This window comes from Balearica regulorum, chromosome 21 (assembly GCF_011004875.1).
Source record: "Balearica regulorum gibbericeps isolate bBalReg1 chromosome 21, bBalReg1.pri, whole genome shotgun sequence".
Taxonomy (NCBI): Eukaryota; Metazoa; Chordata; class Aves; order Gruiformes; family Gruidae; genus Balearica; species Balearica regulorum.
Genome location: NC_046204.1, coordinates 158,339 through 174,508, shown reverse-complemented (window position 1 = coordinate 174,508; position 16,170 = coordinate 158,339). Strand labels below are relative to the sequence as shown.

Below are 16,170 nucleotides of genomic sequence, written 5' to 3'. Positions count from 1 at the left end.
ACAGAAGTTACAGGTAGAATTATCCACATAATCCTTTGATTGAAAGGAAGATTGCTCCTGACATTTTATTCTGAATGTATTTTCTTTCTGTGAATGACTATTCCTAGAAACAGTCCAGAAAGCCAATTTTGGTCAGTGTGTCCCTTCTCAGAAATCAATATGCACTTATTTAGGATTTTGGGGTTTTTTTTTCTCCGCAGGCTTTGTTTTGATTCATGGGAATTTTATGCCACTCCTGAAGCTTCAGTATAAAACAGCAAAATCAAACCATCTGGAAAAAGTGTTGTAATGAGCATCACATTGTTCAGTAAGTAGATTTACTTCTGCTTCAAGTACAGAAGAGGACAATAAGGGTTTTGCACCGTCTTTGGAGCATTTCAAAATATATGCAGAATGCACTAACAAAAGGTAAAATTCCAGCTGGTGTATCTTTTTTTCCCAAGGAGAAAATACCAGGTGTTTTGAGTTTTTACAGGATGCATACGTTAATTCTCATACATTATGTGTGGATTAGAAACTAATCACAAGCAGGACTATTTTCTCCTGGTCTAAGATATCCACTTGTGCAAAAGTTGTTCTTTGATTTATAAATAGATTTATGGCTTTTCACGTGTCCTGTTCATGTCTTTGTGAACTTGTCATAATAGTCACTTAGTTCTCATGGTTGAAGGTACTAATGGAGAGGAGAGGAGACTTGGGCTAGGTATAAAAAGAAAGATTTATTTAAATACACTTCACAGTTCAGGCTCCAGTATGATATTTATTTTCTCACATACTGTTTTATATTTACTTGTACACAGGTTTATCAAAATGTCTAAGTGTGGTTTGATGAAAATCATCTGCTACCGTAATCTGCTGAATGGAGAGATGGGCTGTCATTCTTCAAACACAAGAACAACGTTCTCTAAGTTAAAATCACATAGAGGGGAAAATCATCCTTTACATGACGTATTGGTGGGTTTTCATTCTATTTTTTTAATAACATTTACTGAAGAAATAAAATATTTGGGTTTGTAAAAGGTTAAAAATGATGTTGCAAATGCCATGACTCAAGCATGCGTTTTCTTTTTGCTCTTCAAGACCAAAGTAATTGATCAAAGAGACAGATACAGTGTCTGATGTTAAAATCTTTCCAACCTCAGAGTTACAAAAATAGTAGCAGAAATGTATCACATCTACATCTGCAATGTACATATTATGTTTGCATCACCTAAAAGATCAAATGTTGAATGATGTAGGACTGAAGGTGGTGCAGTCCAGCTGCACAGTAACATCTATTTCTAAGATCAAGTCAACCACAGCTTTTCTCAGTGTTTCCACTGCCTCTCTTAAGCCAATCAGTGTAATACGCCAGCAGATGCAAGCTATTATGAAACACTTTGCAGCTCTAGATCTTTATGGCTTCCTCTCTCTCCTACATCGAAGAAGGTATGTAGCGGCTGTTCCTAGGGCTGATGGGATCTGAAACGAGGTCTGTCTGTATTTGCACATGAAACCCAAAACTGCTGGGTTTCAGCCAGGAGGAGCTGCAGCTCTAGACTCAAGAGGATGGCTGGTAATGATAATAGAGACCATGAGTGTCCCATGTGGCTGTACTATGCGCTACAGATCTCCTTTTTAGCAGCAAGTGCTTTCAGACTGCATGTAAATTATGGCTCGGCCACCATTTACAGCCATTCTGCCCTTCTATTACTGCTTTTAAGTGCAGTACTTCTTTCTGTATGTAGATCAAGTACCACTTCTTAGAAATATAATTTCTAGTCCTAGAGGAAGAAAGTCAGCAAACTATATTTTTTGTTTATTTATTTATTATTTTTTTTTTAAAAAAATAAAGATGCACTTTTTCCTCAGGGGCTGGGCTATTTAGCGCTCTGAAATTCAGATTCTGATACCCTCTCTATTAATGTAAACAGGTTCTTGTTCTCTGTTCCAAAAGTAAATTCAAATGTGGTTGACCTGGACAGTCCCAATTCCTAGTTCACCAAAAGATCTCTGGATTCTGTGGATTTGCCGTGGTCCTGATATTCACCTTGTTCTTCCTCAGGAAAGCGGCAGCTGCAGGCATCATCTTCCTGAATTGACTGTTCAGGTGTGGTGTGCACTAAAGAAAAAGATCAAATGTTCACTTTCCATTGTATTTATTCAGCCATCTTATTTCACCCTTCCTCAATCACAAGTGCAGGAAGTCAGCAAGAAAAATTCTTCCAATTGATTCAATAATCTGAAATTATTCCTCTACCGCATGTACATCTGATAAAACTAACTTATCATACTTTGTTTTCCCTGATGCAGCAAGGGCTGCTAGTGCTGTTTGCCAGAGGAATGAAAGGAGGACCAACATGGAGTTGTTAGATTTTTGGAGTAATGCTATTGTCTCCTGTATTCAGAATTACACTAGAAGATAAAGCCCTTATCCCTGGGAAAGGGGAGAGGGAGAGAGAGAGAGGAAAAAAAAAAACCAAACAAGTTCCCAACTATATTTTGGATGCAATTCCACCTCATTTTTGTGCTGAACTCTTTAGCTTTCCTGGGGCTTATTAGCTCTCAGAGGGCAGTATTGGATTCAGACTGACTCCGCATCTTGTGTAGCAGTATGTCCTGACTGAGATCCCCTCTTCTACTGCAGCCAAAGTGCAAATATGCTCACTCCAGGCCATGCATACTGTTTCTGAGCAGACAGAACCAGAAGGTGCTATTGCCGTGCATGCCAAGGATGGTACTTGGAAGTAATCAACAGAACAGACCCTTAACCAGACCAGCAAGGCTCAGCTGAGCTTTTTCACCTCCCATGAATACTTCATTTTTATGGGTATGCATGCAGTTAACCTGCAATGTTGACAGAACACCCACAGGTAATTAAGTACTTTCTGCAATAAAAATTCCAAAAATGTTTTCCTGTCAGTGGTTGTTTCTGACCTATAAGGCCAAATAATGAAGCTATCCACCACCGTCTTTGAAAGATACTTAATAACCTGGATTCCTGATTTCTGTCTAATTTCAAAAAGAGAAACCAAATTGAAGAATGTATCTCTCTTACTTTTCTTGAAGACAGCATGTAGTTTCTTTTTCTGCCAGATACCGAAGCATACGCACGAAGGTAGCAGAAACACTATGCACAACAGCCCAGCTACAGCAAGAGAAATTCTGATAACGTCCATCTGGAGATCCTTCCCTAGGAAGCAAACAACATTCTCTAAGAAGTGTTACAGAGCAAAATTCTACTGCTTTAAATGGTAAGTGAATGAGCTATAGTATGTTTCAAAGCAGGTCATAATTCTGTAGCTCTATAAGCAATATTATACAATGACTCACCTGGCACAGTGATAGCAAATGGAATTGCAGGAGACGTGGTAGGCAGAGTAGTGACTAAAGTGGGATTATCCGAAGCATGTTTGCAAATGACATCTTTTGCTGCAGTTCCAGGCTCCAAGACCTGGTTTGCAGAGCATCTGAAAGACATTTTAAGCAAAACAGGAAAGAAAAAAAAAAAAAGAAAAAAGAAAACCAAAACGACAACAAACATGGAAAATAATCCAGTCAAGTGTAATAGCTGTAGCATTTATTTTTCGATTACTTACTTTGTCCAGTTTTTACAGGAGCCGTTGGGCTGATCATTAAAAGTTCCATGGCGGCAAGTTTGGCAGCCTTCAACAGGAAAGGACAGGTAAACTTGTACAAGATGAGCATTTAAAACATGTGAAACATTATTTTTGCCTACTTTGTACAATGCCTATGATCCACATTTACAGAATTACTATTTCATAAGCTGCTCTGAGTATGCAAGGCAAGTATTTCCCTGCAAACTATGGACCAGTACAGCACTCGCCTACACAGCCAGCTTATTTGGCACAAGATGCCACAGATCAGGTCTAACTCCAGAGGTGCCAGCTCCGTTTCCCATGTGCTGTCACGCAAAAGGAACTAACTGGTGCACGCTTTGAGCTAGAGTGGGGTTTGCTGCAGTTTTGTGTGCTGTTTGCTCCACACACCCTGCAAACCGCTTGGCAGTAGTGCCAGCTTTTATCTTGCAAGGTCCTCACTCTAGTTGTTTCCGCGCTGTGCAAGAGGCAGTGGTGCGTCCAGAGCAGAGAGCGCCAGAGGTTTAAGATGGCCGGAAAAGGCAACCTTACCGCTCCCGGTGTTCTCCTGGCCCACGCCGCAGCTTCGGTCACAGTGGGAGCAGCTGTTGCCACTGCAGCGATACCCCTCCTTGCACGTGCATTCAGCATCGCTTGTTGAAGAACACTCTTTTAAATACCTGAATCTTCCTGCAAAGTGGAAACAAGTCTTAGGTTACCTACCTACGTGCTTGGGCATACCTGGTGCGGGGCAGCAAAGGCTCGGGGCCGTTGCTCTTCCACAACTTAAGCTGGTAGCTTCAGCGAGAAGCCCCGCAGACGCGTGGCATTATTTGGCCAGTGCCGTTTTCGCTCGCAGCGACGTGACAAGCTAACGCACGATCTTGTACCCCAGGGAGGGGACAAAGGGGCTTGTGAGGAGCCGCCGCCCCGCCCGGGCTCCGCCGCCGGCCCGTACCTTCGCACTTCCGGCAGAGGGTGCAGCCGCTGAGTCCCGCCGCGCTGGAGAAGGTGTCGGGCGGGCACTGCCGGCAGGCCGCGCCCGCGCCCCGCCCGCAGCTCGCCATCACCACGAAGGTACCTGCGGGCCGAGACAGAGGATTGCTGCCGCGGGGCCGCCCGCAGTGCTCGGCGCCCCGCGGCCCGGCCCGGCCCTCACCCGCTGGGCAGTCGGCGCCGCACGGCAGGGCGGTCGCAGGGCCCGGGCTCAGCGCCAGCGCCAGCAGCGCCGCCGGCAAGAGCGCCCGGCCCGCCCGCGCTGCAGCCGGTCCCATGGGGTCGGTGCGCGGCGGCGCGGCCCGCTGGAGTGCGCGCGAGACGGCGGGCGCCGGCCCTTAGGGGCCGCCCCCGGAGGGGCCGGCTGCGTCAGCCCGGGGGCGGCGGGGAAACCCCGGCCCGGCGGGGCTTTCCGGTCCCCCACCCTACCCCACCCCCAGCGCGACCCCCGGCTCTGCCGGGCAGCGCCCGCAGCCCTCTCAGCGCTGCCGGGCAGCGCCCGCTGCTGCTCACCGGGGCTTCCCGCTGAGTCCCCCGCGGAATCCCCGCGAGGGCTTGGCGGCCGGGCCCTGCCCTGCCCTGCCTGTCCGCGCCGCGGGCAGCGGGGCCGCTCCCCGGCCGTGCCTCCGAAAGGTGAAGGGGAGAGTCTGGGTGGCGCGGCTCGCGAGGGCAGAGGGGGTAGACCGCACCGACATGTCTGGAAGCACCGCCGCCGCGCGCGGAGATACTGTGTGTGAAACCACCTCGGGACGAGGTCGGTCCCGCCAGCGCTCGGCGCTTCCCGGCGCGGATCCCGCTGGCTCGGGATGGCGGAGGCGGCTGACAGGGAAACGGTGCGACCCACGCGAGCGGGGGCGCGTGACACTCGCTGCCCACCAGCGGGGCGCTGCCCGGCCGCGCAGTCCCGCCCCCTGCGGCTCCACGCGGCCAATCCCCGCCGCTCTCGCAGAGGCGCGTGGCCGCGGGCGGTGTCCTCTGGGCCGGAGCGCGCCCTGTCAGGGCAGCAGCCGCAGCTGTGGGGCGGCGCCGGGAGCGGCAGCGTGCGGTACGAGTTTTCCGGGCTGCGCTGTAACTTCCCAGCGAACGCACGCTAAAGCTGGCGCGTGGCAGTAAGTGCGAGGACCAGCCTGTGGAGGGCTTTGAGTAAAGTCCAGTTGTGGGTGGCACCCAAAACCTCCCCGTGCCACCAGCAGAAGCCCGCAGCGATCCCAGGAAAGCCCCAGCAAAGTCCTTTCCTGTGACTTGTTCTCCTTTTACGTGACCCGGACTTGAGCTGCTCTGCCAGAGCTGTCGTGAACCCATCACTGCGGAAGCAGACCACGGCTGCCAGCACCTGCATAGTGGTTTTACACAGCAGGGCTATCTGCAGTCCTAAAGAGCTCCTTTAACAGCTCACTCCGTCTTTCAAAATATTGAAACTTCTCCTTAAAACCAGGGAAAACTCTGCCCTTGAGCCACGGGCATTTTTCTGTGTACTGTGAGGCTCGGGAAACAGGGATGTCGGTGAGACCTTTTTGGCAGAACTTGGGAGGAGAATAGTGACTTTGTTCAGCACACTTTGTAGTGTGAGGGCGGCCTAAGGAAAAGCAGAAGCAGCTGGTTTTGGAGGTACGTGCCTTGCCATTGCCCTGCTGTGGAAGGGTTACGTCATCACGGTGGTGGGCCCCGGCGTGCTGCGTTCTGGGTGAACGTGAGAAAAACGGAGCGTGTTGCAAACGGAAAAGGAGGACAGACGCGCGACCGCGGCGGGGGAGGGCGGGCTGCAGCCCGGCAACGCTGAGCGGGGGGCGGCGGCCGCCTCACCGCGGCGGGAAGGCGGGGCCGGGCGGGGGCGGGGCCTCCCAGAGTCGCCCGCGCCTCGGCCGAGGTGAGTCGCCGCCGCTGCAGCAGTTCGCGCGGGCTGCGTCGCGCCCCGGCTCGCTGGGTCTGCCCGGAGGGGCACCCCCCGGAGGAGCACCCCCCCCCCACGGAGGGCGGTGGGCGGGGGCCGGGGCCGGGCAGGCGCTTCGGAGGGCGTGGGTTTCGCTGGGCCTTGCGGGGAGTGCGCGGGGCCTGGAGGCCTTGCTGGGGTTGCACCGCCTCGGCAGTCGCCGTGGTGGCTGCGCTTAGCGCCCAGCGGCGGCCTCAGGCAGGAGGGGAAGGCCGCTTGCTTGTCTTCCGCGGACCGAGCCTGCCCGGGTCTGTGCTCCGTGCGGTTGCAGACTGCAGCCGCGCTCTGTACCGCTGCTGGTGGTCTGCCGAAATCCTCGTCACGTCGGATGGCGCTGTGTCCTAAAATAAACACACGAATGTGTAGGGATGCGGCCTTTCATCCGGACTGGCAGAGCCGATGACCCTTAAAACTTGCCTCTGGTAGCTAGCTGTTTGGCCGGGGCTTTGAAGGCTGTGATTTTTTTCAAGCCAGCCTTCTTAGAGTTTCTGATTCAGCCATCTGCCAGAAATCCCCATCTCGAGAAATGTGCACGTACCCATGTAGGGGCATGTGTTTAGCTTAAAGGTTTGAGGCAGCCTGTGCATATGCTGGTACTGAGAAGCAAATGGAAGATGTGTATTTACTATGAGTAGATAGCTTGTTAAATGAAGCAGCTTAAACGAACTCAGATTCTGCCTTCTCGAAAAATATTCTTGCCCTGGTAGCATTTACAGCGTGATGGTTATTTACACGTGTACCCACATAGAGAACAGTACTAATGCTCAAGAATTTGTCAGTGTATTACAGTAACTACCTAAGGACAGTAGGGAGAGACTGTATTTTGCTAGATTGGGGAAGGAGAAAAGCTTTCAGGATCAGGTGCCTATGTGCATCTAAGGAACTAATGAAAGAGAGGGATACAAACTATGATCTAGAATATTTTTTCTACAATAAGAAGCAAATGCAGTGTTTCTGCATTGTGGCTATTCAGGCAGTCTGTTGCTAGTTAGTCAAATTCATAGGAAAATTAATTTTGCAGAATGAACGTATACCTTCAAGACTAATTATTCAGAGGCTTCAGGTTGTCCCAAAGTTATTGCTAATACCTATGATTTGAGTGTACTTGTTCAGTTGGCCTTGCGTTTGACAGTACATAAAGCTGCCATAAAAGTAGGATTTGACACACTGAATTACTGTGCTTGGACTGGTTTTGTGTGCTGCAGGGTATTCTATTGTATATTACTGTGTTTTAGAAATAGCGTCTTTCTAAATGAGGCTAACAGCAGGGAGCAACCCTGAAAACAGATGAAGTTAAAGCAGGATGAGGGGATGGTTTTCTTTCACATAGGCAACTAAACGTGGATCTCATTTTATGAAGAGCTCCCAGATGCTACATGCATTTCTGGATGGAAAGTCCCTACATAGGAAAAAAATCCGTGTCTCGTAGTGTGGATGACCTGTGAAATGCCTTCTCGCACTACAGATGTGTTCAGAGACTTCTGTCAGACCAGTATGAGTTAGTGCGTATGTTACATGATGTAGTTAAAGTTACTTTAACTTAACCTTCAAATGGAAATTTGGCCATTCACCTCAACTTGAATTTAGGAGCTAAAAAAAAGTCTTAAGCCTAGTTTGTTCCACTTGCTAAAGTCTGTGGTCTGCTCCCCCATCACACATGTGCACACACGTTTCTCCCCCACAAAATTGTGAAATACAAAATTGTGAAAATCTATTGCTCAGGTTTTGCAGGGGCACTGGTCGAGTCATCATAAGTCACGGGAAACTCTTCATGAAGCGTGCTATGTGGAAACTAAATACCAGACATGAGGTCAAAGCTCATGCAAGCCCTTTTTATAAATGCTGACCTGGGTAGGAGTCAGTAGTCTGGGTATGAGTGAGGGTGTGCAAATTGAAAACAACTCTGCCACCCACCTTGAACCCTTCTCTCTGGCAGACTCAAGTCATATAAAGTCTTGATTAGGCCAAGCTGCTTCCTGTTCTGTGCCTCCCACTGCACAAATGTCCTAATCCCTTAATATCGTAATTCATTCTTTGTAAAAAGCTCTGTAGTTAAATGGGATTGCGATGGATATTACTTAAAGCTAGTGAACCATTTTGAGGTGACTTAAATGAAAGATAATGCAAAACTGGAAATTACTCACTGTTAAACTTCACTGTTAGGAAGGATTTGTACTAGAGGATTTACCTTCTAACCACATTGTCTCTTTCTATCCCCTGCAGCCCTTCCCTTCACAATCATCTCACCTAATAGCAACCCCTCAAGATATGGCCTCAAAAAGAGCGTTGGTTATTCTAGCAAAAGGGGCAGAGGAAATGGAAACTGTAATCCCCACTGATGTTATGAGAAGAGCTGGGGTGAGTATGCGGACAATGAAAAATCTTTTTGTGAGTGCTTGGTCAAGGGAAAATCTTTGCCTCAAGTTGACATTCGTTGCTAGGAGTTCAAGCTGAAGTCTGTTGTATGAGGTGAAAATTTACCTGTGTCTTCTTACAGGTTAGCAAATATTTGTGTCGTGCCCCAAATAAGCCTGCACGACAACTGACATTTGTGCAAAAGATAAACTTTTAAAATGTGAGCAATAATGTAGACTAGAGTGGATGTTTCAAGTAAATTTTATTATGTTAGAAGACACGGCTACTCCCATGCATAGTAACAGGAAGTGCTTTTTTTGTAGAGGCCTGGACAGCTCAGTACATTACAGCTCATTACATTATGTAGCTTTTCTTGAGCTGCTTTTAAAATTCTGTTACTAACTGGAATTCTGTCTGGTGGGATTCCTCATGCTGTCACTTTTGCAACTGTAGTGATACACAGTGTTATCATTTGATTAGGTATGAAAATAATATTTTAAATAAACACACCAACTTCACCTGTATAGATATGACTAAAATAAGAATTATCTTCCCCCACCACCTTTGTCATTCTGTTAATGTACTCCCCATTTTGGCTGCCGTAAGAAGCACAAGCTTGTCTGCTTATTTAGTGAATGTGAGCGGTGCCGTGCACATCTGTGATACTATGAGCAGGCATCTAAAAGTCAAGGGAGAAAATTGAACATCCTGTAAGTGTGTTTGAGAACGGCTTGAGCCTGCAGAGAGACTTTAATTCATTATCTGATCTACTTAGTCTGACTCTCCTGGGTTGTATTGCTTTGTGTTGTTTAAAACCTCTGGGATCAGATATTCTCTAAACGTCCTGTTTGAAAAGTTGAACTATTAGAGGATTTGTTAACCTCTAGGTCAATATCACTGCCTTGTGCGTTTGGACTTAACAAGCTTAAGTGTTGCCCTGTTCTTGACAGCTTTCAGTAGAGCTTCACTCATTCTGTATAGCACTTAAGAACTAACATATAAGAAAAATGCCCTGGATTCTTGAATTGTAATGACATATGTATTCTCCTGTTAGATCAAGGTGACTGTTGCAGGCCTAACAGGAAGAGAACCAGTGCAGTGCAGTCGAGATGTCTTCATTTGTCCTGATGCCAGTCTTGAAGATGCCAGAAAAGAGGTTGGTCATCACCCTGATCTGCTATAATGGCCTTTCTCACAGTTTTGGAGGTGAATTTAGAAAGCTTACCGTTACTTTTAGAAATATGTTGCATGTTATGTTAACTCTATGCAGTAGTGAATCACAGAACTGTACATCCTGCAGTCCCCTTCAGTATTGTCCTGCTTCGTAGCACGATAGGATCAGACAGATTTCTCAGTTCTGCACAGGTATTTGTTTTTGCAAGGCATCAAACATACAGCTTTATTTTGCGTGTTAGTTGGCCCAACAAAATACCATGATTTGGAACAACTGGAAAGTTCTGATGGGAAGCTAAACAGTGCTATGGTTAGACCTGTATAGTAAGACTGGAGCAAAACCACTTGTCCTTACGATGCAAGAGCTGCCATTTGCTTGCTGAAGCCCTTGAAAGTTAGTTCTGTGACAGATTTTATCGATAACAGGCTCTTACTGGAATAGGCACCAGTATTTTGTCCATAATTGGAACTGGTTCTCTGATCATAAAGTGTTGTTCAATGGAAGAAAAGGTAGATCCCTTTGCTTCTCACTTGACTCAGCTGTAGTGGCCTTAAAAACAGCATAATGTATGTACCAGCCTCTGTTCAACAGAACAATTTTATCTTTTGTTTGCTTAGGGGCCTTACGATGTTGTGGTCCTGCCTGGGGGTAACCTTGGAGCTCAAAACTTGTCAGAGGTAAACTGGTATCTTAAAGATTCATGGGCATCCTCACAAGTAGTGGGTGGTCTACACTTGCTTAGTAATCCTGCAAATTCTGTTCAGCATCTGAAAATTCTCTTCGGAATGAATCAGTAAACTAATTGTTCATTGTCTTAAGCCTTCTTGTGAATATATAGGTGGGACAACTGGGTAAATTCTTGGACTTGAGTACCTAGTTAAGCAGAATAAAAATGGAAGGGTGCTCTGCATTGTGGGGAAATCTCTGTTCATAATCATATGAAGATGAAACAGTTGCAAATGAAGATTTAATTCCGTGAAATATAAACCAGGCCTAAGCCACAGGGCTCTCTGTTGCTTTGCTCAAGAATTGTGTCTCTGGTGCAAAACTGTTGTAGTGGTAGTATAAATCCCATGTGGAAGGCAGGCGGATGATCAAAACAAGTTGATCTGTCAGATAGATAGGATTCAGATGGTATCATGCAGTTTGTAAGCCCTGGAATAGGAGACAAATATCCCGTATAAGTCTTCTTAAGAATGATAGAGACTGTTTGGAGCTACCTCATGAATACTCTTTCCTGTTTGTCTTGTGAAGTCTCCGAACAACAACTTTCTATGGCCATGGATTAACCAGCTTTTATGTGGGCCAAGTAATTCCTTGCAGTTCCTTCTGATTTCCTTGCTCTTTCCTTGTGGGGCAAGTATAAGTTTTAGTTTTTCTCCTTAGTGTTTTCATCTCCCTCTGTCCTGAGGCAGGATGGAGAGTTGTCAGTTGGTTTTCTTTGTCAAACTTGTTTATGAATTTGCAGCGGAAAATATTTAAACGGTGCTTCAAATAATCAACCCCAAACAATGACTTGTGATATGGTTTCTTCATACAGTCTCCTGCCGTGAAAGACATTCTGAAGGACCAGGAGAGCAGAAAAGGCCTGATTGCTGCTATATGTGCAGGTAGGGTAACAAGGTGTCTTCCTTTGTAAAGCATTTGGATATTTTGAAGGGGTGTGCAGACAGTATCCTGTCTTAGAAATCTGTATCACTGTAATTTAGTAGCAGGGATTTGTATTATATGTGCACCTATCAGTGCGCTGTCTTTAAAATAAAAAGTGAAAGGTAACGTGCTAGGATTTTTTACAAAATATTTGCTTATCCTGGTGATCTTTCTGCGAGGCCACAGTGTTGACAGAACATCGTTGCTATAAATTTCTCTCACATCTCCTCTCCTGCCCTTTAACGGCAGAAGGAGGGCTGTAGATATAGAATTACAGGCTCGCTCTTCCTCATCTGAGTGGTAGCAAAAGATGGAATTACTCTGAGGAGAGGGTTGTCTGCTTACATATCCTGCACAGCTAGGTATCCAGTTCATTCCTTTGTAAGATTTGTATGTAAAAAAGCAAGATGAACAATTGGCAATACTCTCAACTTTACTGAGAGGCTGGCCAAGGTACGCGTAGCTGAGAACGAGGAGAGTGGCGATAAGCGTGTAAAAGACAGTCTAATGGAGCGTGTTTGTGGAGTGTATTTTCAGTTTTATTTTCTGGTACGTTGCTGGGGGTTTTTTGCTTTCATTCTCCAGTTAGGTGATACGCAGACAGAGTTGTGAACATTCTTGAACTCAGCAGTGGTAGTCTTCTACTTCTCTATCTGTATGTCTTGCAGAACAATCGCAAATTCCTGGTTGCCCAATAAAGGCCTTTGCTTGTAATCAGGGAGGTTCATTTATTTAGTTATAATAATTCTTAGAGCTGATTCCAGCTTAACACAAAGAAGGTTATTTCCTGGATCATATCTGAAATGAATCAAATGTACAGAAATGAAACTCAAATTAGGCAAATCCTGGAATTCCCGTAAGGATTTTTTGTCAGGTGATCTAAGACTTCTCGACACAAACTCCTTCCTCAATTCAGGCCAAGGAGGAAGTATGAAAAGAAAAGAGAAAGACTGTTAAACCCAAAAACTTAGCAGTTAGCCCGTGATCTGTCCAAAATACTGCTTGGCACACAATTGCGACATGTAAAGGCTTGCTCAAATGAAATTTTATCTGTTAAATCTACATTTAAGGCTTAACGAGGGCGTAAAGGAATTGTACCTAGCTAATGTTTAGATTTCAATGCAGACTTTTTGTTCTTAGTTTCAAGCACTTTAAATGTAAGCATTTTAAATGTAATGTATTGTCTGGAAGCAAAATGACCATTGTTCTGGACTCCTTCAAGGGCAGCACAGTCATTGGTGGAACAGCTGCTTGAACTGGGTGTTCTCTGAGCTTTCTCTTTTCTTCATCTGCTTCTCTGCACAGGCCGCTTTGTGTAATAGAATGGGAGAGATTATACAGCTGTGTTCTTTTTGAGGCTTTTTGCATCAGAGATAGTGCTGGCATCAGTTTTATGAGAAGTAGTCTGTCCACAGTGAGCTTTGGCCCCTTGAGGGCCTGGTGTCTGAACATGTGTTCTTGAAAGTGTTTGTAGCAGAAAACAATTCCTCACTGGTGCAACTTCATGTCCTTGCAGGTCCTACTGCCCTTCTGGCACATGGGATAGGGTTTGGAAGCAAAGTCACAACACACCCTTTAGCCAAAGAGAAAATGATGAATGGAGGTATGTAAGGACTTCTGTAAGTTTCTCTCTAAGCCCTTCTCAGAATTTCCTTTTTAGCTGAACCCTTGATTTAAAGAAAAGAAAATAGCTTTAGTATCTTATTTTGTATCTCTGAATTTCCTTAACGCTTTCCTGAACATAATCAAAATTCAACTGAATATGCTAAGACTTTATTTCTGTTTAACCTGAAAATACAGGCTGTATTAACATTCTCATCCTTGGGGAAAATACGCTGCTGCTGTCATACCAGGAGCACTTTTTCCCTTATCCTCTTGAGGCTGAGCCATCTCTTGTCCTTTTGGTTCTTTGCCTCAGCAGTTCCAACAGCAAACCTCAGCAGCACCTTTCCTGCTCTCCCATGAGTAGTTCTTTGGTGCTACAAGCAGCTGATGGGTCCACACTTCTTTCTCACACCCAGAGGAAGTGGCAGTGAAGCGCTATTAAGAGTGGATGCATTTGGAAAAAAGAAAGTTGTGAACAGCTACACAAAAGCAGTCTGACTTCCAAAAGTAACCTCACAGGAACTGACAGGCACAGCGAGCACTTCTTGATGAGCTTGTAGAATCAGAGGTGCATTCCCATACCATGTGAACAAGCTGGCAGAGCTCCCTGTGGGCCCTTTTCCTCCCCGAGAACTGCAGGCAGCGATGAGCTGCTTGGTTCCGCAGGGGCAGGGGAACAGAGCCCAAGGTGGACTGGGCCCACACAGGCGGCTGAGGTGCCTTCTGCAGAGCATGATGCTGGTGGGGAGCCGCCACTCCTAAGCTGCTGTAGCCTGCAGGCAGCGGGCAGCAGTGCCCTGCGGCAGACAGGTCTATGCTTTGCAGCAGCTGTGGGCACTGTGGTGGAGACTGACCCTCTTTCTGTTGTGTGTCCCCCCCAAGAACACTACTGCTACTCTGAGCGCCGTGTGGAGAAAGATGGGAACATCCTCACCAGCCGCGGCCCTGGTACCAGCTTTGAATTTGGCTTGGCCATTGTTGAAACGCTGATGGGGAAGGAAGTGGCCGAACAGGTGAAGGCACCCCTAATACTGAAAGAGTGAAATCCTGGTGTGGGAGAGGGAGTAGGGCTATTTTGGATGGAGAGTCTTGTCCTTTGTAGAATAACTGTAAGATGCACTGTTGTAAATAGAATTTAATTGTGGGTGAAATTAGCAACTGTACTTGCCTAAACTGGGATACCTTAACAAACCAATGGTCTTTACTTCTGGAAGAAGATCCTGTTAGCAAAAAGCTTTATCACGAAAAACCAGCCAGCATCTAATAATCTTAGTTAGCTCTTGGATGGCATTTAAAAATCACATGGGAAAATATTAGCTGAGTAAATAAAAATGAAGCAACCCTGCTTGTGTGGTGTTTCTTTGTGTGTCTTCTCCCAGCCCAGACCTATGAAACCTTTTTATCGCTATGGCTAGCAATGTACTAGTCAAAACAACTTCTATCTATCTAGAATCTCACACAGTTCTTCTGAAGTATGAGATGAAATGAGAACGTGGTCAAGCACTGGAACAAGCTCCCTCTGGAAAGCCATCATGGCCCCGAGCCTGTCGGTGTTCAAGAAGCATTTGGACAATGCTCTTAGATACATGGTTTAATTTGTAGGTTGCCCTGTGTGGAGTCAGGAGTTGGACTTGATGACCCTTGTGGGTCTCTTTCAACTCGGGATATTCTATGATTCTGTGACATAGATGATTAAGTAGTTTCCTGTATACAAATAAGGCAAATAACCAGTATTAATTCTAAGACAGCATGGAACTAAATTAGAAGTGGGAATTTTTGCCCACTTTAAGAAGTGAACCTTGTCGAGCACCCTACAGTTCCTACAGCTAGCAGGTTGTGCACGATACCATTGGAATTTGTCTTCTACGTTAAATGATCGCAGATCCATTGAGCTATTTAGGCAGCTGATGTTCAGCATAAAGCAGGAAGTTTGGACTTAGTAGCTTATCACCAGTGGCAGTGCTTGTTTTGGCTTACTATAAAGCGGAACTTGGGACAAGCCTCGCTTAAGTGAGCCTGTGTCAGTTTAGAGGAGTTGCTGGACAGATCTCTGGAGGAAGTAGTGGCACCGTAGCCCCATGAGAATTAAGAATTTGGTATCACTTTTTGACTTTGCTACCTTTTTTTTTTTTTTTTTACCAAATAACTCTGCTGTTACCTGGCTCTGTCAGCAATCACACTTACAAGATGGCACCTCACTGGACTGAAGTTGACACAGCAGCTGGAGACCTGGTTCTGCATACATCTGAAGTGTACAATCTGAACTTTAGAAAATGACTGCATAGGTGCCTTTACGATTGCTTATTTTAATGGGAAACAAGTTCATTCTCAATTACTGCATTTTGGTAATGAAATACATGGGTACTTTTGCAAATTTAGAATTAAGAAATGTCTCAACATTGTTAGTATCTACTGGAAGAACTGCTTTAGCTGTATGCTCTGCCTCTAATTTGTTTAGGAAATCTTTCATATGTTTCTCTAGCTTTGAAATATGTTCAAGATATGCAAAAAGTTGTGATCTATGTAAGACTGGACATGTTTGTTCGTTAAAGCTGCACGTCTAACTGGTATTGCCATGCAAATGTAAACCAAATGATGGAAAGATTCTTTGTCCTAGAATCTGGAATAATCACTTGGTTTGTAAATGGGCATGATTCAGAATACAGGAAAAGCTGTGCATTCCTGGGCTGTAGTACTGCTTTATAGCATTAGAAGGAAAATATTTCCATGCTTGCATTATATATATTTAGGCTTCCAGAAACCTTTTAATATAAGGCATTAACGAAGCGGCCAGACATTTGCTTATACATTTTTATTTTTATTCTAAGGCTGAGAGAGTTCAGTTTACAGAATTGAGATTTTCAACGTGTACATTTGGGCTT

At 45.6% G+C, this 16,170-nt stretch overlaps 2 protein-coding genes across 4 annotated transcripts; one reads left to right on the top strand and one right to left on the bottom strand.

Moving 5' to 3' along the window:
- Positions 1-700: 700 nt before the first annotated feature.
- Positions 701-5,071, bottom strand: TNFRSF9 (TNF receptor superfamily member 9). Its single transcript, XM_075773327.1, has 7 exons — positions 4,738-5,071; positions 4,537-4,659; positions 4,131-4,268; positions 3,579-3,645; positions 3,313-3,449; positions 3,038-3,172; positions 701-2,101 (listed from the first exon to the last, which is right to left on the bottom strand). The coding sequence occupies exons 1-7, from the start codon at positions 4,850-4,852 to the stop codon at positions 1,974-1,976; spliced, it is 843 nt and encodes a 280-aa protein (XP_075629442.1). The 5' UTR covers positions 4,853-5,071; the 3' UTR covers positions 701-1,973.
- Positions 4,538-14,633, top strand: PARK7 (Parkinsonism associated deglycase). Of its 3 annotated transcripts, none has more exons than XM_075773329.1 (7): positions 4,538-4,655; positions 8,728-8,862; positions 9,914-10,015; positions 10,651-10,710; positions 11,574-11,643; positions 13,200-13,286; positions 14,171-14,633. In XM_075773329.1, the coding sequence occupies exons 2-7, from the start codon at positions 8,773-8,775 to the stop codon at positions 14,329-14,331; spliced, it is 570 nt and encodes a 189-aa protein (XP_075629444.1). In that variant the 5' UTR covers positions 4,538-4,655; positions 8,728-8,772; the 3' UTR covers positions 14,332-14,633. The 3 variants fall into 3 exon arrangements, with proteins under 3 accessions (XP_075629444.1, XP_075629443.1, XP_075629445.1); XM_075773328.1 differs by lacking the exon at positions 4,538-4,655 and adding an exon at positions 6,303-6,441; XM_075773330.1 differs by lacking the exon at positions 4,538-4,655 and adding an exon at positions 6,619-6,752.
- The last annotated feature ends 1,537 nt before the right edge of the window (positions 14,634-16,170 follow it).

Bases quoted from the DNA above. Each gene is read 5' to 3' on its own strand.
- TNFRSF9 (XM_075773327.1), bottom strand. From the start codon at position 4,852: ATGGGACCGGCTGCAGCGCGGGCGGGCCGGGCGCTCTTGCCGGCGGCG. The intron at 3,646-4,130 runs GTAAGGTTGCCT...TTCCTGTTGAAG, and splicing joins CCAGGAGAACACCGGGAGCG to GCTGCCAAACTTGCCGCCAT. The intron at 3,450-3,578 runs GTAAGTAATCGA...AATGTCTTTCAG, and splicing joins TCCTGTAAAAACTGGACAAA to ATGCTCTGCAAACCAGGTCT.
- PARK7 (XM_075773329.1), top strand. From the start codon at position 8,773: ATGGCCTCAAAAAGAGCGTTGGTTATTCTAGCAAAAGGGGCAGAGGAA. The intron at 11,644-13,199 runs GTAGGGTAACAA...ATGTCCTTGCAG, and splicing joins GATTGCTGCTATATGTGCAG to GTCCTACTGCCCTTCTGGCA. The intron at 13,287-14,170 runs GTATGTAAGGAC...GTCCCCCCCAAG, and splicing joins AGAGAAAATGATGAATGGAG to AACACTACTGCTACTCTGAG.